The sequence below is a fragment of the Thamnophis sirtalis genome, unplaced genomic scaffold (assembly GCF_051295495.1).
Source record: "Thamnophis sirtalis isolate CommonGarterSnake01/CBP01778 unplaced genomic scaffold, rThaSir2_p1.2 scaffold_13, whole genome shotgun sequence".
NCBI classification, from domain to species: domain Eukaryota; kingdom Metazoa; phylum Chordata; class Lepidosauria; order Squamata; family Natricidae; genus Thamnophis; species Thamnophis sirtalis.
Window position 1 is genome coordinate 38,543,027 of NW_028261393.1, and position 23,747 is coordinate 38,566,773.

The 23,747-nt window shown below is 44.4% G+C and overlaps 1 protein-coding gene across 1 annotated transcript in view; it reads right to left on the reverse strand.

Moving 5' to 3' along the window:
- The window catches only part of LOC148043148 (uncharacterized), a 68,957-nt gene that overhangs the window by 25,374 nt on the left and 19,836 nt on the right, over positions 1-23,747 (reverse strand). Inside the window, exon 2 of the mRNA XM_087727137.1 lies at positions 2,216-2,298. Within this exon, the coding sequence (XP_087583263.1) occupies positions 2,216-2,295 (80 nt within the window). The 5' untranslated portion in view covers positions 2,296-2,298. The remainder of the gene's footprint in view (positions 1-2,215; positions 2,299-23,747) is intronic.

Here is a 23,747-nt window from a genome sequence, read left to right on the forward strand (position 1 = left end):
AAGTAGAAAAATAGGAACCACCTTTGGTGGGAAGGTAACAACGTTCCGTGCACCTTCGGCATTTAGTCATATGGCCACATGACCACGGAGACGTCTTCGGACAGCGCTGGCTCTTTGGCTTTGAAAGAGAGATGAGCATCATCCCCTAGAGTTGGGAACAACTAGCACATATGTGCAAGGGGAACATTTACTTTTTAAAGGAGGATATTATCATACATGAAATGTTGGGCGGATCTTGTTTCCACCACTTTTGAATGCAGATGTCAAAATGGTTAAAGGCATGTTAAAAAAATAGCCGGAACTTGACTTTCCACCACGTCTTATCTACCATGGAAACATGTAAGGAATTTCAGAGGAAGAAGCACGCCCCAAACAGTGGGGGTGCGCCTCTTCCTCCAGAGCTGTTCTAGTGACCTTTGTAGGATTATACAGTAATAAATTTGGTGCGGAGTGTCATTTCTGGGGATGCTCCAGATGTCAACAGAAACAGCGAGGAGAGGAAGTGGCCCTGACTCATGGTCCTAGGAGTCACTTGAATAGGATCAATGCACCTTCTGAGCCAGAGAGGAAATGCCTGTGACTCTTTTAGACCTGTGGCTCCGCAAGAGGAAGGGCAGCTCATTTCTACTTCCTCTCTCTGGGTGCTTTCTATGGATGGCACCTTCCCACTGGCTCTACTCTGTCGAAATGGGCCCTCTATTCAACACGACTTGAGAGATGACCTGGATTTTACTAGGCGTCTGAGAGGTTGGTGGAGGAAAGGTCCCTGTGGCCCATTCAATGGACTTCTCGCTGCTCGCTGGCTTCGGTCCACCAGTGCAAAGGAACAAGGAAACTCAAGGCAGTTCAATCTGCTGGCTAAATCAATTGAATTAATTCTTCTCAGGCCCCACAACCAAGTTATTTGTTTGTTTGTTTTTTCATTTCTTAATGAGAACTGCAGAATACTGCATGGAAAGAGTACTGCATCCAATTTTGGTCACCACATTATAAAAAGATGTTGAGACTCTAGAAAGAGTGCAGGGAAGAACAACAAAGATGATTAGAAGACTGGAGACTAAAACATTTGAAGAATGGTTACAGGAACTGGGCAAGTCTAGTCTAGTGAAGAGAAGGACCAGGGGAGACATGATAGCACTGTTCCAATATTTGAGGGGCTGCCAGAGAGAGGAGGGGGTCAAGCTATTTTCCAAAGCACCTGAAGGTCAGACAAGGAATCATGGATAGAAACTGACCAAGGAAAGATTCAACCTAGAAATAAGGAGGAACTTTCTGACAGTAAGAACAATCAACCCATGGAACAGAAATTGCCTTCAGACGTTGTGAGAGCTTTATCACTTGAGACTTGCAAGAAGAGATGGAACTGCCATTTGTCAGAAATGGTATAGGCTCTCCTGCTTGAGTAGTGGGTTGGACTAGATGACCTATAAGGTCTCTTCCAACTCTGTCAATCTGTTGAATCAGTTAATAGGAAAACCTGACCTGCACTTTGTTCAGTAGATCTCTTTTAAAATAGTAAGTGTAATATTTATTGTCATTGTACTTAAATACAACGAAATTGGTTAAAATTGGGTAAAATATACCCTTTTCTAAAATTCTACCACTCTTCTTGGAGATGGAAAGTTTAGTCCTCTCTTGCTGGTAACAAGCTGTTTTCTAAACTGATCTCATTTGGCCAAATACCTGCCTTTGTTTTAATGACATGCCCTGAATCTCTTTAATGTAAAATGTAAGATCCCTGAGAATGAAGGTTCCAAGCATACAGAGCCATCCATGATATATTATATTGGCCATCTTCAATGGTATTGATTGAAGGTGGGGGTCGGGTTAGTCTGCAGCAGTCCAAAACCAGGAGTCAATTGCATCTCTGACTGGCCCTGCCTCCATCTATTCTCTGACTCCCGAGTCCCAGCTGATTGGGAGGGAAATGGGGATATTTCAGTATCCTTCCCCTGGAGTGGGGAGGAAATGGAAATTTTACAGTATCCTTCCCTTGCCACGTCCACCAAGCCATGACACATCCATGAACCAATGCGCAAAAAACTGGTAGTAAACAAAATTGAATCCCACCACTGGTAAGAACCCCAGCCCTACCTATGACAAACCTCTACCCACTGTTTCCCTTGTCACCCCCCAGCAACTCTTCCCCCCCCCCACAAGGTTGTGGTACAATAAAGCCATGTTCTAGGAAAACGTTTGCATCCACATCTCTCACCTGGAACGGTATTTAGATTTGCCAAGGGCTTTGCTGAGGGCAGCTGAAGTTGAGCGTCTCCTTTGAATGACGGGTTTCATTTTCTGTAGGGGAAAAGGACAGAGTGGGTGAGTTAAGCACTCGTGATCCAGGATGAGCTACATCAGTGTTTCCAAACGATGGCAACTTTAAGATAGGTGGACTTAAACTCCCAGAATTCCCCAGCCAGCATGTGGAGCTCTGCACTAAAAGGAAAAGAATAGGATAGAGAGTAATTCCAAGAACAAGGGGATGGCCCAATTCAGAAACTTAATGTTTGGAATGTTGCGCTGTTAGAGAGAAGAGCCAACTTCAAGATCTCCTTGAGGTGCTAGCTGTCTATGTGCAGCAGGGGTGGGATCAGGAATGAAATCCAGCAGGTTCTGACAGGTTCTGGAGAACCAGTAGCGAAAATTTTGAGTAGTTCGGAAAACCAGCAAATACCACCTCTGGCTGGCCCTGCCCCCATCTATTTTCTGCCTGCCGAGTCCCAGCTGATCAGGAGGGAATGGTGATTTTGCAGTATCCTTCCCCTGCCATGCCCAGCAAGCCATGCCCACAGAACCGGTAGTAAAATAATTGAATTTCACCACTGGGTAGGATTCTACCGGCTCAGACTGGTTCGCGCGAACTGCTAGCTCCGAAGATCAGCTGGGAGCATACCAGTTTGCCTGCCTGCCCTTGCGCTTTACGTACAGTTATCTTCTCAGCTGATTTGCGCGGCAGAATGGATTGCCACGCCTCAGCTGTTTTCCTTCACAAGCAGTAATCTGGTGGACATCTTCTTGAAAATCTCAAGTGATGAAGCTCACACAACTTCCGAAGACAACTTCTGTTCCAATGGTTGATTGTTCTCACTGTCAGAAAACTCCTCCTTATTTCTACGTTGAGTCTCTCCTTGGTCAGTTTCCATCCATTATTCCTTCTCTGGCCTTCAGGTGCCTTGGAAAATATCTTGACCCCCTCCTCTTTGTGGCAGCCCCTCAAATATTGGAACACTGCTGTCATGTCTCCCCTGGTCCTTTTCTTCACTAGACAAGCCATGCCCAGTTCCTGCAACCGTTCATCATATGTTTTAGTCTCCAGTCCCCTCATCATCCTGGCTGCTCTTCCCTGCACTTTTTCTAGAGTCTTAACATCTTTTTATAGTGTGGTGACCAAAACTGGATGCAGTACTCTAGGTGTGGTCTTACTAGGGCTTTACAGAGTGGTATTTGTTCCTCACTTCATCTTGATTGTATCCCTCTGTTAATGCAATTTAGGATTGCATTGGCTTTTTTGGCTGCCGCAGCACACTGCTGGCTCATATTTAGCTGGTTGTCCACTAAGACTCCAAGATTCTTCTCACAGTTACTACTATTAAGCCTTGTTTCACCATGTAGATGTGGTACCATTAAGGACTACACGTTGAGTGCAGCTAGCCAGAGACAGGGGGAAAAGGCTCACTTTGGGAAAACGGGGCAGGGAGTTGCCATGATGAACCAGGCCAGAATACAGCAGGGCTCCAAGATGGGCTAAGGAGAGCTATAACTTGAATTTAGGCTGTGGCATTCAGAACCTGTGATCATTTGGTCTGGTGTTAGCAAGAGCTTGGGTATGAGGAAGGTCCAATGGAATGAAGAGAATCTTTGGCTCCTGGACAAGGGATTCCATGTAACCCGCTGGGTGAGCAGCTGCACGTAGGATGCTGCGTGGCTCAGGGCTTCCCACCATTAACTAAAGGGTCTTCATTCAGTTTGGTGTAAAAATATCCTTTCTCATCCGCAATTCCCATGTCGCTTCTGCACCCATTTCAGTGGGTGCAGAAAGGAAAGCAGAAAGGAAAAGAGCAAATAGCTGGGCCAAAGGTTTGCAGGCCTGGATAGGGGGGGTGGGGGTGGAGGGAGGGGAAGGCCTGGATAGCAACTAACCGCACTTCTTTTTCTTTCTTACTTGACATTTCCACTTGCAGAGTCATCTGTGATGCTTCCCCCTAATTTACAAGTTGTCAGCTTGCTTTCCTTAATTGCTTTCTGGGAATCTGATTCCTCAACTACCACATTCGGTGATTTAATTAATAGATCACACTGAAAAAACTGCGTGTTTACATTCCCAGACAGAAGGATACACATTTTGTTAAGTTACATCTTTTATTTCTGCATTGAGGACACTTTAAAAAACAACCCTCTCGTTTTCTCTATTTTCTAATTGTTCTATGGTAATAAAAGACATCCAACAAGCTGAGAAAAACTCAGAGGTCAGTTGTTCCCGGTTCGGCCCGGATTGGGTGAACTAGTAGTAGTGGCAGCGGGAGATTCCGCCCACCCACCCAGAAGCTTCTGTGCATGCGCAGAAGCATTGTGTGCATGTGCGAGCACCCATTTTCGGGTAGTAAAAAAATTGGCAACCCACCACTGAAACAACTCCCAAATTTTCTACCCAATGGTGCAACTTAGCAGTTCATTTTATCTGCCTTGACATGTGAGCTGACTAAGCCAGGGGCAATTCCATTCTTTGTCCCAAATATTCCTGTTTCAGCACAGAAAATTCTTGATGGCTTCCATGGCCCTTCTCATGTCAAGGCTGCAGGCATTTCCGTGTAGGGAAGTTGCAAAGAATAGAATTCTTTATTGGCCAAGTGTGATTGGACACACAAGGAATTTGTCTTTGGTGCAGATTCTCTCAATGGACATAAAAAGACAAGAGACATTAGTCAAGAATCCTAAGACACAACCCTTAATGATAGTCACAGGGTACAAATAAGCAATCAGGAAACAATCAATATCCATATAAATCATCAGGATACAAGCAACAAAATTACAGTCCTGCAGTCATAAGTGGGAGGATCAGCATGCGCAGAAGCCAAAAACAAGATGGTGGTGCCTACATCTCATGGGTACAAGCTACTACTGGTTTGCCCAAACTGGTCCAAACTGGTAGAAACCCACCACTGAGGGCAATGCACTGAGCAGGGCACGGTGAGTGCATCAGCTGATCAGCATAGGACTCCAATGGCATAGATAGAAATGATGCTCAAAAATGCCTTGTGTGCTTCAGTGTAAGAAGGATTTTATAGGAAAGAAATGGCAGATAAAGAGAAATGGTTAACTTATTGTGAGTTGTTAGAATAGGAACATGGAGAATGAAAGGAAATCAAGAGAGCAACTAGCTGCAAAGGAATTTAGAACGCAGAAATGAGTTTTCGATGGTTTTCATATGCACAGTTAAGAGAATGATTTAAGATAGATAATAGGATACTTGGAATTAAGCAACAGATGACAGAATTTCATGTTCAACTATATACAAATGATGAACATGTAATTGGTAAAATGTGTAACCTTTTGAAACAAAACTAATGTCTGTCTGGAGGATAAAATGAACTAAGAACTTTGGACACAATTCAAATGGAACAGAAGGAAAATATGTCATTAATAGCACTGAAATTTACATTGTGTTAAGAATTTTTATAAAATGATGTATTATTGGTATATTAATTCAGAAAAATTGTCTAAAATATATAAAGGTGTTTCAGGTTTAATAGGGCCACAAGAAGCATCATTTTATCACGTCTGGTAGGTTTGTGAAAAAGCCAAAAATTTTGATGCAAAGAATTTTAAAGATCAACATCCAACTGAAACCTGAACTTTTCTTACTGGGATTATTGGACAGAAAAGAGCCTGGATGATTATTTTCATAAATAGCTATTACTGCAAAACCATTATATGCCACAAAATAGAACAGCACTGAACTAGTCACAATGGAGGAAAGGTTGGTGGAAAAGATAGAACTATTTTAACAGTAAAGGTAAAGGTTCCGCTCGCATGTGCTAGACATTCCTGACTCTAGGGGGCACTGCTCATCTCCATTTTAAAGCTGAAGAGCCAGCACTGTCTGAAGATGTCTCCATGGTCATGTGACCAACATGACTAAATGCGGAAGGAGCACAGAACGCTGTTACCTTTCCACCAAAGGTAGTTCCTATTTTTTCACTTGCATTTTTACGTGCTTTCGAACGGCTAGGTTTGCAGAAGCTGGGACAAGTAACAGGAGCTCACTCCGTTACACGGTGCTAGGGATTCGAACTGCCGACCTGCTGACCTTTCTGATCGACAAGCTCAGTGTATTACCCACTGAGCCACCACATCCCTATTTTAACAGTAAATTGTGTAAAATCAAGGTTGCCTCAGCCTTCCATCCTTCCGAGAGGGGTAAAATGAGGACCCAAATTGTTGGGGGCAATATGCTGACTCTGTAAACTGCTTAGAGAGGGCTGTGAAGCACTGTAAAGCAATATATAAGTCTAAATGCTATTGCTATTGCTCCAAGACTATTATATACAGAAAAAAATGGAAAGATTGTAAAATGCCAACAATAGAGGAAGGGCTGGTGAAGATGACAACAGTAGCAGAGATAGCAACTTTATCTGGTTTGATTAGCAAAAGCTCAACAATTGTTTCTAACTTCCTATAATTTTCCTTTCTGGACTTTTTGCTGAAAAAAGAGGAAAATGAATTTGTGATATATGAATTTGAAGATTAGAAAGATAACATATGGAAAAAGGGAGAGAGAAAGCTGTCCCCCGGCCCCTATGGTCATAGGGGGCCAAACCCATTATGAAGTTCAGCATATCCTTGATTCAAGGTGGCACAGGAGACAACTTCGATACTTAATCAAGTGGAAGGGCTACCCCTTATCAGAGGCATCTTGGGTGAAAAGTAGAAATATCCAGGCTGATCATCTTAAAGCAAAATTCCATGTAGAAAATCCAAGCAAGCCTTGCTTGCTTATACATTTGTACTCAAATTGCTTTGTTTTACACAGGTCGCTTTCAGGAAGTGAGGGGAGCCGGATGTCAACGTCTAAAGCATTTCCATGACTACTATCAACTTGAGGAGGGGGGGGGGAATACCATGCATCCTTTTGGCCAGAGTAAAAATCTCATATTTCTGTACTGGGATGTGAATGTGCATGTCCAGAACCCTGCCATAATGTCCTGTTGGAGAATGTGATTAATGACCTCAACCAGAGGGGAGGGGACACAGAGGTAAATTTCAGATGCCATTAAGTGGGATTTAGTTTCGGCTCCACAGAAGTCCATGCCAAGATGTTAGTCCTAATAAATGAATGGGGTTTTTTTGAACCTTGTCTGGAGGCTCGTAAATTAATTAGACCAACTTTTGGAAACTTCACAGAAAGCAAAATATAAATATATCTATCATCACTATTAAGTCACTTCTTTTTAAACTTTCTTTTTCTGTTTTCTTTTCTTTTTTCACTATTTACTATTTTTCTTTATTCTTTATTTATCATATTTGTACAGTTCCCCCATCTCATCAAAGTGGCTGTGGATGGAGCAAGTTTTTAATTTTTTCCCCTCATGCTTGTTATATTGTTAAAAATGTCTTCAATAAAGATTTTTTTAAAAATGGGACTCAGTTTCCCCTATGGACAAATTGAAATGCACAACTACAACTGACCTATAATCGGAATTATTAGACTTACTAATCAAATAGGGGACTATGCCTACTTAAAACTAACCAAGGAGAGAAGCAACCTGGAACTAAAGAGGAATTTTCTGACAATGAGAACAATTAATCAGAGGAACGACTTCCCTCCAGGAGCTGTGGGCCCTCAAACACAGAAGGTTTTAAAGAAGGGATTGGACAGCCATGTGTCTGGAATGGTAGAGAGTCTCCTACTTGAGCGGAGGGTTGACTAGAATCTGAATCCCAAGCTCTGTCCCAACTCTGTTATTCTGTTAAAAGTGGTCTCAGCTTAAAATCCTGTTGTTCTCTATTGTTGCAAGAAATGTCCTTCTGGGTTCAGTTCCAAGTGGGGAAAAAGACACTGAAAACATGGAGGTTGCTTGGAAAGACTGGCTCAGACCTTAATGGTCCATTGACAAAGGTGGTGGTTGATGAGTTTCTGCCTCCCTTTTAGGAGGAAATATTCTGCCCTTTTAATATTTCCTTAAATATTTCATTCTCACACAGAGATGGGTGCTAACTTCCTACACTATGTTGCAAACATCATTTTTAAAAGCAGGCTATATGTCAATGTTTGCAGCTGTGCTGTTTTAAAAATCTGTAAGCAGTGAGGGCCAGAGAAACAAAAGAAACGGTGGTTTGAAACTATCATGAAAAGTGCACCACACAATGAAGAGCAATGAAGAAGAAAATCATCCCATAGAACTTCGCAAGAGAAAAAACGCTGGTCAGCGCTGAGGGTGGATGGCTAACTAGGATTCCCTCAGAGCAGAAGAGCCAGGATGGTGCGCCCATGGAAGCAGCTATTGTGAAAAAGTTTTTCAGGAATGAAGAAATAGGACCGGCCGATATTTTGAATGTGATTTTGATTGGACAGGAGAGGTGCATAAAATGTTAGGTCTGGTATAGCTTTCACTATCTTGAGTTGAGTTGACCTTGAGTTGACATCTTACAGACTTTGATTCAATAATCCCAAACTTTTCCGTTCATCTGATAGCTTTAGCAGCTGTTGGCCTGCACTGCAGAAAGTCTTTGCAGTGACTTTGCCCGAGTACGATCACTTACAAGGCCAAGTAGATGCTTCTTAGTTTCATGCTAGGCATGGCCTGGAGCCTGTGTTGGAGACACTCCTTCTGCTCCCCAAGGAGGGTTTGTTTTCCTGTGCAGACCTTCTTGCCACTGGGGCTAAGTCTCTTCCCTTAGCAGCTCCTCTGACCTCTTACTATTTAGGAAAACACAGCATGACTTGAGCAAGGAATAGCTCACAGTTGGGAACAGAGGGGATTGAAGCACCGTTCAAGGAGGATCTGATATATTTATTTGTAGAAGGGAGGATATGTTTTATTTCCTAACTTTTAGAATTGAGCCTGGCCTCTAGATGGATCAGGCATGGATGGTGAGGTCAGAAACTTAGCTGCTGTGCCCCTTACCCAAACAACTCCCCAGGTAAGCATGTGCATATGTGTCTGAGGTCCCATCTAGCAGCAGCCAAAAAAGCCAATGCAATCCTAAACTGCATTAACAGAGGGATACAATCAAGATCAAGTGAGGTACTAATACCACTCTGTAAAGCCTTATTAAGACCACACCTAGAGTACTGCATCTAGTTTTGGGCACCATATTATAAAAAAGAGGTTGAGACTCTAGAAAAAGTGCAGAGGAGAGCAACCAGAATGATTAGGGGATTGGAGACTAAAACATACAAAGAACGGTTGCAGGAACTGGGCAGGGCTAGTCTAGTGAAGAGAAGGATCAGGGGAGACAGGAGAGCAATCTTCCAATATTTGAGGGGCTGCCATGGAGAGGAAGGGGTCAAGCTGTTTTCCAAAGCACCCCAAGGTCAAACAAGGAATAATGGATGGAAACTGACCAAGGAGAGATTGAACCTAGAAACAAGGAGGAACTTTCTGACAGTGAAAACATTCAACCAATGGAACAGTTTGTCTTCAGGAGCTTCATCACTTGAGACTTTCAAGAAGAGATTGGACTGCCATTTGTCAGAAATGGGGTAGGGTCGCCTGCTTGAGCAAGGGGTTGGACTAGATGACCTATGAGGTCCCTTCCAACTCTGTAAAATCTGTAAAATCTGTACAGAAGCTAATGTGCATGAGCGCCAGTATATGCAGGCTTTCTATCTCTGACCTGCATCCTAATTTTTCTAAATTCAAAAAGTCATGCTGGGATCAGTGGGGCAAGTCATCACAAGCTGAAGCTCCACTGCAGTGATTCCAGTCAACATGGCTTGGTTTGGATCCTAACCATTGGCCCTCTAAAACAGGAAGGCTGTCAGGTCTGCCATTGCATCACCTCTGCCCTACTTGGCTTCAATGGCATCTTGCCATAAAAAGTGGGGAGGAGGAGCAAGGGGATGTAGGCAGGATGGGGCTGACAGGATGAGAAGAACCAGAGGTGCCAGCCTGGAACACAGCTTGAGAGATCCAAGGACACAAGCCTGGGAATGGAATGAAGAACATCCATCCAAAGAGGCACCAAAATGTAGAACTAGATTGAATCTTACTGGACGTCACGAAAATGATCAAGGAGGGGGGGGGGGCTTGGGAGAAAGGCAATTTACCAGGACTAAACAGGAAATCTTCAGATCTGACTTTGCTGCGTTGCAATCCCAGATGCAATGTATGGCTGTGAAAGTTGGGCCATAGGAAAGGCTGAGTGCCAAAGAATGGAGGCCTTTGAACTCTGGTGCTGAGGCCTTTGGCTAATGGATGTGGAATAAGACAGGAAAAGATTTGAAACTCCAGTATTGACTTATCATCCTTGATCCCACTGCCTCAATCAAAATTGTCTAACTTTCCTATCAAATATGGGTTGGATAGATTTATATCCTTGCTCTCCTCTAGGATCGTGATGGTGAACCTATGGCACGCATGCCACAGGTGGCACACGGTACTCTCTCTGTGGGCACATGAGTCATCATCCTAGTTCAGCTCCACCACGCATGCGCATACGCCTCCTGCTTGCCAGCTGGTCATCGGGTCTCTCTGCCATGCATGTGCAGGTGGTGGGATGCATGTGTGGACCATGCATGCATGTGGGGTGCATGCAGAGGGCCATGAACACATTGCATTTGGGGGGGGGTTGTGTGCTCACACATGCACATTTTGGGCAATCGGTCTGGAAAAGTTTAGCTTCCTCTGTGATAATCTGTTTGTTACCTTCAGGTATATATTCAGATATATTGTTTGCCACTGAATCTATCACCTTTGCTGCTGGTCTTCCTCTTCTCCATCCTTACCACCTTTCCGCTAAAAGTCCAGGAGCAGTAGAGTTTTTTCCAGAGGTCTGGGTCCAAAGTGGGATAATTTGAGCCTGGTCCCCTGAGACTCAACTCTGAAAACTCTGAATTGGCCATTAAAAACTGAAACAGGTGATCCTAGGTTAACATCCCTCCTTCCCCTTTCCTCACCTTCAAGAAAAAAAATATTGCAAGGAATCTTACCCATTTTAATAGGCACCTGTCCACCTGGCTCCTGCCATCACCAGCAAAGCTCCAAGAAAGGTCAAGTATGAAGTGATTGATTTTGAAAGCAACCCACTTCAGACCAGATTCTTCCGAATGTTTCCCAATGAACTCAATCAAATGTGACTTTCTCACCCAATCCACACAATGTTTGAAAGCTTTAGAGCCCACATGCTCATTGGGGAAAGGATTCCTGCTTGTTTTCCAGTCCTGAGAATTTTTCTTTAGAAGGGAAGAGACCTGATTAGAGCAAGCACCAAAGGCCCATAAGCTGAAAGAGGCCGATCAAACATTCCTGCAATGTGCCAAGACTTCAGTTATCGGCGTGCTTTATTTTCAGCACCACTTTAGTGATGGGACAGAGCTGTAAATGACATCTCATGGGTACAATTAGATAGGAAAGTCCTAGACAGGCTCATGTTCCATCTTTGCCTATTTGGGACTTGTTGTTTGAGCTTCTCCTTGGTAGGGGAGGATCTCCCATGGTAAACAAATTAGCACCTGAATTGTAGGGCAGAACATTGCTTAGAAATATTTGCTGTCCACCTGGACAATGTTTGCCAGTGAACAATGTCCTGGGGTTTGGGCCAGTGACAGGAAGGAACCCTTCAGGCCTGATAAAGTGCCTCCATTAGTTGGATTCCCTCATTTCATAATCGCCACGGTCGAATCAGGAGTGCAACCACTGCTCTGCAGGATGTTCTTTCTGTTCGTAATCCCAGATCTTCACAAGGCCGTGGGACGGGTGTAGGGGGGTTGCAGGACCTCTTGCTGTGTCCTGTTGCCTTGGTGACAGATCCACGTTTACTCAAACACACTCAGAAAGTGCTTGAAAACTTGCAACACTGCACTGTGTTTGCGTGTTAGTCATCCCAAAGCTGCCAGTTTCAGTGCTGTGTTTCTTGGCATGGCGAAACCTGAGAGTCCGAGAGCTGCGTTTCAAACCCATGTATGGCCTGACACTATCAGCTCCGCTCAGCAAAGGGGCCAGGATTCCTGTTTGGCCACCAAGCGTGGCGGAGGCTCGGGTGTTATTATCCAGACCATTAAACTGAACACAGAGTGCAAAACACCCCAACTCACCTGCCCCTCTCTGCACCCGGGACGGTTTCTGTCTTGGCACGATGGAGTAAAACAGACGTCAAGTACAAATCTGTTTTTTGTTACTTTCCCCATGAGCTTGCCCAGAATTAGGATACAGTGATTCTAACTGAGATTAGGATCATGCTTTGTATGTACCGAAGCCTCCTGCAGTCATGGGGCTCAAGTGGCGCTCATTAATACTCTGGGAGAAAGGCTGGGGGGGGATGGGGGGAATAAGCGGTCCAAAATTTCATCACTGTGGCAAGGACCCCATCTGTACCTTCAAGGGAGGGACTCTGGGCTTGTGGGGACAAATCAAGGAGAATCCCCAAAGCTGGAGGATGCCTGGACTGGTCTAGCAAGATGGCAACTGGGGTCAATCATGCCACCGGCTCTGCCCAGGGAATGCTAGCAGGGAGATGGCCATTCAGAAGGAGCAGGCCTGTGAGAAACAGTGTGGCATCCCGTGGCATGCTTGGGATGCAGAAGCTGATGTGACAGTAAGCGTGCTAGACTTTAGGATGCCACAAGAGTATGTTCTTTTTGCTGCCAGAAATGAAGATGTCTATGTTTGAGATCCTATGGTTTCTCTGCATCTTGTCTGCAGGCAGTGATCACATGCAATCATGCAAAAATAGCCAAAAGGTGATTCCCTGTGGGAGACCCCCCGTCCAGAGTTAATTTCAGATGATGAGACAGATCAGGATTTGGGATACCGATTTCAGTTTATCAGATCATTGCTGTTCCTGGGCCAAGAAAAGGGAGAAGACAAATGATGCAGATGCCACAAGGATTCATCCTGGCTCAGGGCTCTTGAAAATATGGAAGAGTGTCCAGCCAAGACTTGGTTCTTACATGCAGATCAAGACTTTTTCCTCCCCGCCCCAAAGGGTCATCCACATCTTTGATTTGCAGGATCCCTAGTTGGGAGATCTTCTTTGTGCTTGAAGGATTGATTTGACACCTGGCCCACTCCATCACAAATTGTGCTCTGGATGTTTTTCTTCTAGTCCTTTCGATTAGAGAAATTATTTATTTGCTTTTGAAATTTCCATCAAAGCAGAGAAGAGCGTTGGTGAAATTTTTGGAGGTGCAATGGAGTATTCTTGGACTTATTTAGTGATGAAGTAAGGTGTGTGTGTGTGTGTGTGTGAGAGAGAGAGAGAGAGAGAGAGAGAGAATGTGTCTCTAGCTTTCTACATTTCTACTGAATTCCAAGAGAATATATTGTGATGAAATTCCTCCTGCAGTCCTTTATCAGATTGGGAAGTGAGAGAAACCAGAGATATTTCAACATGATCTGAGAATGTGTGATCCAGTGCAGCCCCACCTCCTCCATCCCTGCATATAAGGAATCTCAAAATCACCAGCCAAAACACTGCAAGAGATTCTCCTTTAAATTTGCTTCATTCATCAGTGATGCTTTATATATTGATGGAGCTCAGTTGGCCTCTCTTCCCCACCACAGGTAAGGGTCAAAGCTATTTAAAAGTCCCCATACAGCCACCAATAGTTGCTTTTGGGCTTTGCTTTAGTTTTCTGGGGCAACAGAGCATCAGTGAATCCTGTTGTGGTCCGCCAGCAGCCTGCAGAGCTGGCAGCAGAGTTGGACAGTCAGGAGGTTGGGGAGGAACATGGGCCAGTCCTGGAGTCTGGGGAAGGCTCGGATGAGAGCTCTGCATTGGAGGTAGAGAGGGGGCCAAGGCCATCTGGTAGTTACGTGCTACCTTCGGAGCCTCCGGAGTCTGACATCAGTGAGGCAGAAGAACAGTGTGAGCCTGTTCCCAGTATGCACATGCATAGAGCTGCCAGAAGGCAAGAACAGTTAAGACAAAAAGGGTGACTCAGAAATAAGGTTGGAGATGATTGACTCCTCCCATAAGACATAAAAGAGGAGCAAACAGATGCAATTAGTTCATCTAGTCAGTTCAAGCTCTGAGAAGTCCTGTTTGACTCTGTGCTACCTTTGGCCTTGCAAAACTAATTGGCAATTAGGTCTCTGGCAGTGTTTCAAGGGAAATAAAGGTGGGTGCTTATCAACATTACCCTGAAAGACTGTTGCGACTCGAGCAGACATCTGTTAGACTCTTCACAGACTGTTTGTGAATCATTACGGGCTGTGAATGACCATAATTCACAACTGTTTAAATAAAAGAGAATTTTTGGGATGAAGATTGTGATCTGTGCTTTCTTAGGTAGCCTAGGTCAGAACAAATCCCAAGAGAATGATTGGAAGTGCAGAGGAACATGGCATCTAGCCATACCCCAGGGCAGTGATGGCTAACATTTTTCCCATCGCGTGCCAAAAGTGGGGAGAGCACAGAGGGATCTTATGCGGGCGTGCCCACACCCATAATTCTATGCACATGACCTCTGCCCTCCCCCCTGTTTTTGGTGTGTGATGGACCTGTTTTTCGCCCTCCCCAGGCTCCAGAGGCTTTATAGGAGTCTGGGGAGGGCAAAAACAGCCTCCCACCCCAAGGCCCTCCAGAGGCTTCAGGAGGCTTCCCTGAAGCCTCTGGAGGGTGAAAAAGGGCTGAAAATGAAGGCCGGAGTCAGCTGTCCAGTGCATGCATGGATGCTGGAGCTGACAGGGCAATGCTCTGTGTGCCCTAACAAATGGCTCCATAGGTTCGCCATCATCCATTAGATCTCCATCAAGAGAGTCTGTGCTCTCAAAAAATAACTTCTCAAAAGAAATCCTGACTGCAAATACAGGGAGCTAAAATAACCTAAAGCCAACTGTAAAACAATGAATGAAACTTTTAAAAAAAACTTAAAGGAGATAACATTAATCAACCCATTTCCTGTTGGTGTTTCAACCTCTGGTTTTTGCACAGCTTTTAAGGAGGGGGCACCTTCTCACGATGCTTGTGCATTAAAAGTCAGTGAAATAAATTGGGATTGTTTTAAAAAGTCTTACACAAAAAACAACACTTGTCACTTTTGGAAATTATCTTGGGGAGGCCATACAGGGCAGCAATAAGTAAACATTTTTTCTTAATTGTCTATGGATTATTTAAAAAGAAAAATTTGGGGATTATCTGTTTTTGTTATTTTGGAAACAGAAAAACACTTAAAAACTATTGGAAAATTATATTCCTAATTATGTTTTCCCTTACTGTCTATCTCCAGGCTGATTTTATGCAAGAGGATATGCTGATATTAGAAATCCCACCAGGATCCCCTCAGATTCCTTTCTCTAGTCCAAGTGACCCTTTGGAAAACAGCATCTTTATATTTTCCACGGAGCATTCAGGCCTTGGCTTCTCCTTGGACTATTAGACGTGTTAAATGAACTTAACAGAAGCAGACAGAAGGGAGAACTGAGGTTGTAGTAGAAATCCCGTTTCAAATGAAAAAAATAAGTCAAAATGTTTATCAGAGCTACTCTCTACACCTGTGATGGTGAACTTATGGCACTTGTGCCAGAGGTGGCACACACAGCTTCTCTGTGGGCATGGGTGCCATCGCCAGTTGCTCTTCTGGTTTTCAGTGTGCACATGCATGCCAGCCAGCTGGTCACTGGAGTGCCTGAAAATAATACAAAAAATGGCCACAAAGGCCATTTTGGGGGCTGTTTTCAGGCCGTTTATCAGGCTGTTTTCAGGCCATTTTCAGGTCAAAACCAACCTGAAAATGCCCCCCAAATGGCCAAAAGATAGGCATGCGTGTGCTGGCCAGCTGGTCTTTTGATTTCCGGTGCTTCAGTACATGCGCGCACACATATGCAGGTGGATGCATGCGTGTTCCAGTTTGGGTATTCGGTGCCAAAAAAGTTCCCCATCACTGCTCTACACCTTCCTAGCGTTATTTCTGCAGACTCAGGATCTGGTTTTTGGATCGACAAAAACCATTGTGCAATGCAGCCTCCGAATCCAATTGGGCAATTTTCATCCCTGCAACTGTTGGGACCGCTTTTGCTTTGGCCCTCCACATGGGGACTTGACACCTTTATTAAAGTGGAGGGTGAGGTGAGCAAGGGTGGGAGAGGGCGCTGCTCATAGGATAGGGATGACCACTGTTTCTCCCACACTTTCTTGGTACAGTGTCCATTTGTTGCCACACTGTGTCATTGCTGGCATGGTCAAGAGGAGAAACACCTAATGACCAGTGGTGGGATTCAAAAACTTTTACCACTGGTTCTATGGGAATGGCTTGGTGGGTGTGGCTTGGTGGGCATGGCAGAGGAAGGATATGGTAAAATCTCCATTCCATCCCCACTCCAGGGGAAGGATACTGCAAAATCCCCATTTCCTCCTGATCAGCTGGGACTCGGGAGACAGAGAATAGATGAGGCGGGGCCAGCCAGAGGTGGTATTTGCTGGTTTTCTGAACAACCCAAGATTTCTGCTACCGGTTCTCCAGAATTGGTCAGAACCTGCTGAATACCTCCTCTGCTAACGACCAACGAAGCAGGCACAGGCTGGCAAACATTTGTGATTTGAATTCAGTGGATATTTTTATTTTTGTTTTTCTGATGATACAACAATTCTAAATATTTCTGAAAATATACAGGATCTGAAAGTACTAAACATCTGAAGGACATTCTGTGTTGGAAAAAGCTTTCTTGTTTCCTTCTGGGTTATTTTAAATGTTCTCAAAAAGGTGGACCAGGAACTTGTCTGCCAACAACGGAGCCATTTGGTACTTGATTTAATACATTTTTGTTTTCCTATTTCCAAGGTTTGTCTATATTAGTCAACGGCAATGAAAACTAAGAGACAAAAAATAATCTTAATTATAGCATAAGGTTTTGTGGATTGTAGCTTATCAAACACAGTGCCCTGTTTTCAAGAAAATAAGATCTCCCCGGATAATAAGCCCAATCAGGCTTTTGAGTGCATGCGCTAAAATAAGCCCTCCCTCAAAATATTGTAACACAGCAGCAGCCATGAAGTGACCATGCTCGCTGCCTACTGCACCTCAAAAATAATAAGAGCTCCCCCAAAATAAGGCCAAGCACTTATTTTGGGGCTCAAAAGAAAATAAGACCCTGTCTTATTTTTGGGGAAACATGGTAAGTGTGGAGCTAGTATTCCCCCCCCCCTGACTTTCTGCCCTCCCCACAAGAATATATCTGGACACTCATCTTGCCTCTAAAAGACCAAGTTGTGGGCCATGAAAGCTGCAGCCATCAGTATCTGAGGTTCCAAAATGCCACAAGATCTCTCACAGGGAGCACCCAACTTATTCCTTTGCTAGGAAACCAACATTATCCTTAGAATTTCTGAAAGGAGAAAAACTGGCCCTCAGATACGGACCTTAAGAGGTGGGTTTCATGATAGCTGAAGAAAAAGGAAGCCAGGGTCCAGGGATTTTCTCCCAAGGAGGCCAACAAAGAGAGGAAAGTCTCAGTCAACCAGAAGGAGTATTTGGCAGCTTCTGACCAGTTCTGGAGAACCAGTAGCAGACATTTTGAGTAGTTCAGAGAACTGACAAATACCACCTCTGACTGGCTCTGCCCCCATCTATTCTCTGCCTCCTGAGTCCCAGGAGGAAATGGGGATCTTGAAGTAATCTTCCCCTGGAGTGGGGAGGGAATGAGGATTTTGCAGTATCCTTTCCATGGAGTGAGGAGGGAATGAGGATTTTGCAGTATCCTTCCCTTGGAGTGGGGAGGGAATGAGGATTTTGCAGTATCTTTCCTCTGGAGTGCGGAGGGAATGGGGATTTTGCAGTATCCTTTCCCTGCCACACCCACCAAGCCACATCATGCCCACCATGCCATGCCCACAGAACTGATAGTAAAAAAAAAATTGAATCCCACCACTGCAATCAACCACAGGCTACTCAGCGTCTCACAGCAAGTGTCGAGACCTTCCTTCTCTCATGCAAGAGGGGAGCTGAGAGCACTGTTTGCTCAGAGGGGTGGGGAGGACAGCTCTGAATTGGTGTAGCAGCCAAACTTTCCCCTGGGTGGGAGATGCTTCCTTGCAACAGAGAAGCCAGGGTCACTAACAATGTTAACCTCTGGCTCCAAATGGCAACCCTTGAGCTTCTGGTGCAAAACAAGGTGGAGTCCATAGCCCTAGTGCTGCCTTTCTATCCAGAATAAGATACCAACTCCAGATCATGTATGACCATGGCATTCTCATTTAATAGAATGATGCAAAAAAGAGACAGCGGCAGATTTCCAAACCACCCAAAAAGTACAAAACAAAAATGTCTGACAAACTTTTTCCAGAACCAGCAGAAATGTAATCAAATACTTTGTCTGCAAAGACAGGGTGGTATACCATGCAAATATGAATTATTGTTGTTTTAGGTTAATTTTTTGTGACTGGAGTTCTATTTCACCTTTTGTTCCAGAAAGGACTTCAAAGTCAGCTAATTTCAGACTAAAAACCATAAAATTAAATTATAAGAGTGGCCTTTTTTTTCTTAACATACAGATAACCCAAAGTATACCATTACATCTTAACAAGCATTATCTTAGATTGTTCAATATTTAATCAGTTCCTCTTACATCAACCCACAATTATCATTAGCTCTTCTGCTTTCCATACACCATATTGTAGCCTATTTCACCTCCAACCTATCTCCTTCCCTCACTCCTCCTCCCTGCCTCCTTTCTTCTTTCTGCCACCCCTCTCTTCTCTACTTCCCTTTCCTCTCTCCCTCTCCTCTCTCCCCTCCTTCTCTCTCTCCTACTCTTTTCCTCCCTTGTACTTCCCTCTCTCCATCTTCCCCTCTCTCTTTCTCCCTTCCACTCATTAATTTACATGGTGTATTTCAGCGCCTGAGTGAGCTCCATTTAATGTTGATGGTATAGTTACATTCCCCCCCAAACCCATATCTTTCATATTGATAATATACATACATTCCCCTTTTAACAGTATATATATATAAGAATTCAATTTATACCCCCCCCAAAAAGTGGCCTTCTGATCCAGGGGCCCTTTTTCAGCCCTAACCACATTCTGAGTCAGGATGGGTTTCATTGCTTTTCATTCTCCACCCAGATGGGGGACCTGCTGTGCCCAAGGGAATTGTGACCAAAGAGCACGGAAGGACAGCAAGTACCCTCCCTCAGCAGCCCCCCCCCCAGCACTCCCCATTATTTTCCTTTCTCCTTTGCACCATCCGTCTCACTGAAAGCTGGTCGTGAGATTTCAAGGAACACATTATAGGGAGTCCTGGATCAACAGTCATTTGTTTAGTGACTGTTTGAAGTTAAAAAGGTAAAGGTTCCCCTCGCACATATGTCCTAGTCATTCCTGACTCTAGGGGGTGGTGCTCATCTCCATTTCAAAGCTGAAGAGCCAGCACTGTCCGAAGATGTCTCCATGGTCATGTAGTCGGCATGACTTAACGCCGAAGGCGCACAGAATACTGTTACCTTCCCACTAAAGATGGCTCCTATTTTTTCCTACTTGCATTTTTCACATGCTTTCGAACTGCTAGATTGGCAGAAGCTGGGACAAATAATGGGAGCTCACTCTGTTATGCGGCACCCCTTCTTCCTTCTATATCACAAAGCAGCAATTAAGCTGAGGAATATACACCAATTCAGAGTTGTGCAGATTGTTTTTCCATTCTAATAGATTGGCACGTTCATTAACACTTATAAGAAAATATTGACTACAAGAAAGCATTTTCATATACTTCATTCATTCATTCATTCATTCATTCATTCATTCATTCATTCATTCATTGCTTTTCATTAATATGAGCTGGTTGATGAATCAAGGCAGCACTCATGACTCAGACAATAGGAATACTGTATATATTTCCAAGATCCACAGTGTAGGTTATCACTCTGCTTCTTTTCCTTCATCAGAAACCATTCAATAATATAAACTACTGGCAATATTCATTTTAGTAAAACAAACACTAAGCTAAGTCATCCCGCAATTTCTGTGGCGCTAAAGTAGGGGGGGAAAGCTAGGTTCTAATAAAATGCACAGCAGGTAATTCATTTCTTCTGGAAACGCAATTTAAAGACATTTTGATTGTTTTGTGCACAGCATTACTAACCAGTAGCTAACTGAGCTGCTGTTTAGTTGACTAACCTGCAGGGGTGGGCTTCTGGGGGTTCACAGGGGTTTGGGAGAACCTCTAGCCAAGATTCCGTGCAGTTTGGAGAATCCCCAAATCCCACTCCTTGCTGGCCCCACTCACCCCTCTCCTCCCCTCCTCTCTCCTCCCAAGTGTCTCCAAGTGGCCCATTTTGGATGCAGGTAAGTGCAGGGTGCATGGGGAGGCTTGGGGAGGGCAAAAAACAGGTGTACTAGAAGTTTGGGAAGTCCAGAAACAAGCCTGGAGCCTGGGGAGGGCAAAAATGACCCCCCTGCCATGGTGCAGGAGGCTGACTAGGCCATGCCCCCCATGACCATGCCCACCAAGCAACCAGGCAGAGAACCCCTTACTAATATTTTTGAAGCCCATCCCTGCTAACCTGTGGTTTAGTGTAATAACATGGACCTGTAAATGAATGACATAGTTGTATATGCAAAGTAACCCAGACGAATGAAATCAGTTAATTTGTACTTGGGCATGTTGCATAAATCCCTATGCCAGTAAAACTCTCCTGAACCTAAACTCCTTTGAACGGTCATTACAAGAGTGCTTATTTATTATGTGACTTTACCTGACTTCTTGCTGGAGATTACAGCCTGGATAGAAACTATGTCATATAAAATATAATGTCTTCTCTGAGAGTGAAGCAACCTTCTGTTTCAAAGAGGGAAATGGGGTTGTGTCTGAGCATTAGTTTTGGAGACACTCCAATGCCCAAGTGGCACCAGAGGTGGCTTCCTACCGGTTCGGACCAGTTCGGCCGAATCAGTAGTAAAAATCGGGGCTGGCTCTCCGAACTGGTAGGACTGGCAGGCTGGCAATGCCCCCGAACTGGTCCCCCGGCCACTGCTCACTCGCCCACCCAATGAGTCCATCGGCAAGCTGACCGGCAAAGAAGCCTCTCAGCTGCCTCTTTGAGTGCCAGAGGATCGCAGGCTTCTTTTCCACCCAGCCACTGGCCACAGGATGCCAAAAAGTCCTTCAGCTGGTGAGAAGAAAGCTAGGTAATATTGTACTGCTAACCAGAGTATACAAAACATTTGCTAGACCAATCCTCAAATACAGCTCATCTGTCTGGAACCTGCACTGCATATTGGACATTAATATGATCGAGCGAGTCCAGAGGTATTTCACGAGAAGAATCCTCCACTCCTCTGTTCACAACAGAATCCCTTATGCCACCAGACTTGAAATTTTGGGCTTAGACAACTTAGAACTATGCCACCTTCAGTCTGACCCAAGCATGGTACATAAAATTATCCGCTACAATGCCCTACTTGTCAATGACTACTTCAGCTTCAACCGCAACAATACACAAGCACACAATAGATACAAACTCAAGGTGAACTGCTCCAGACTCAATTGCAGAAAATATGGTTTCAGCAACAGAGATGTCAATGCCTGGAATGCTCTACCTGACTCTGTGCTTTCTTCCCCAAACCCCAAAACCTTAACCTTAGACTGTCTACTATTGACCTCACCCCATTCCTGAGAGGTCTGTAAGGGGCGTACATAAGTGCCTACTGTCCCTGTCCTACTGTGCCCATTTATTTGTATCCATTTCATGTATTCATAATCACATTTATACTTATATCTGTTATCTTATACATGCTTGACAAACAAACAAACAAACAAACAAACAAAGTCCTGGAGAGGCAACAGAAAAACACTTGCAATCTCTGACAATATCAGACCAACAGGAGCAAATGGAGCTCTGGCAAAGATGATCCATTTGGCATAGTCAGAACAGGCTCTTATGACTTTCCAGCAATTCACATTATCACATATCAGAGCTGTAGAGATTAGCACCTTGCAATGTTGTTATCCCAGGACCCCAGCATTGTCCATTACTTGGATGGCAGGAGTCTCTAAGGTCCAAGGCAAAGAAATCTCCTTTCCAATCTTTCCTAGGGATTGTGTCCTCGCTCTCAGCAAGCTGACAACTGAGCTGTAAACTTTACTCCAAGATTGTCCTCCAAGATGAAGGAAATCTGAAAATCAGTGAATTTTGCAGACATTTCTGCATTTAATAAAGGTCTGGCAAGTATTTCACTTCAAAAGGTTGAGAGGCAAGTTCCTAGTGGAATTTCTAAAGAATGCAACATGTGTTTGGTCTACATTCGTGGGAGTTGCTTCTGAACATTATGCCCAGGGCCTGGGCTGTTCTGCTGTTAGAGAAGGAGCAACATTTTAATTTGACAGCCTATAAAAGTTACCAGGTAGAACAGCCAGGTGTGCACAGATGTGTACATATGTCCATGCAAGGGGATGGGGGGGGGGAGAGAGAGAAGAGACTGAGCTGGAATGTCCACAGAAGGCTCAGAAAAGTCATGACAGCGGCTGCAGCTGTGAACCTCCATTCCATCACACAGTCACCAATGCCATCTCAACTCTGTTGGCCCTCCTGGGATGGCTCTGAGAGGATAGAAATTTAGGAAGGAGGGTGAGCTGTATTTTTATGTGTGTGTAAAAACTTCATCTTCAGGCCAAGGTCAATTGTGAAGTGATTTTGCCAGAATCCAATTCAAGGAAATGGTTTAAAACATACAAAGCCAAGCATTTCCTTAGGCTGAAGTTTGAAGAATGAGCATTTTCCATGTACCGTATTTCCCCAAAATAAGACAGAGTCTTATTTCCTTTTGACCCCTGAAATAAGCTCTTGGCCTTATTTTGGGGGAAGTGCAGGAGGCCCCTTAACCCCGGCCCGCAGATCAGCTGATCCAGAGACGGCCGGAAATTCTTTTGCTGTTTCTGGCACACTCTTGCCAGCCCTTGTGTTGCTGGGAGTGCCGCTTTTTTTGCAGAGACCACTAAGAAAAAGGGTGCGGGAGCTAAGGTTTGCGGGAGCAGCCTCCGCAAGTCTGTTCCATGTGGATGGCAGGTGCATGCAGGACATGTGGGGCATACTCCTCCCTTCCTTTCAGAAATGGCGGTGACCAACTGCGCATGCAGTTAAATATTTTAGGGGAGGGATTATTTTCAGGGAGGCTTATTTTAGCGCATGCACTCAAAAGCTCAATTGGGCTTATTATCTGGGGAGGTCTTATTTTCAGGGAAACAGGGAGCAGCCAGTCTGATGTTTTGAAGAGTTTAGCGCATCCGTCGGTGCCTTTAAAGCAACATCGTTTGATTCCTCTGAGCACAAATCTTCAGGCACCCTGGCTGCTGAGTGTTGCCGGCCACACCGCTTCTGTCAATGCGTCTTTCTCCCTTTCATCTATTGCTGAGATCTAGTGGTTGGATTGGATACTAGAAGCTTTATGAAAAAATAACCCAAAGACAGTTCGCTACTCTAGAAAGCTTCTAGGTCAGAATGTTGGTTTCCTGAGTGGATGCTCTTTGCCTATGTTGGAGCTCCAATGTATCCAAAAAGGATTATAATTTTAATTTTAAATGTGGTTGACAGTCTAATGTTAAAGTTATGGGGGTTTGAGGATGTAACAACAGTCAGGTAGAGCATTCCAGG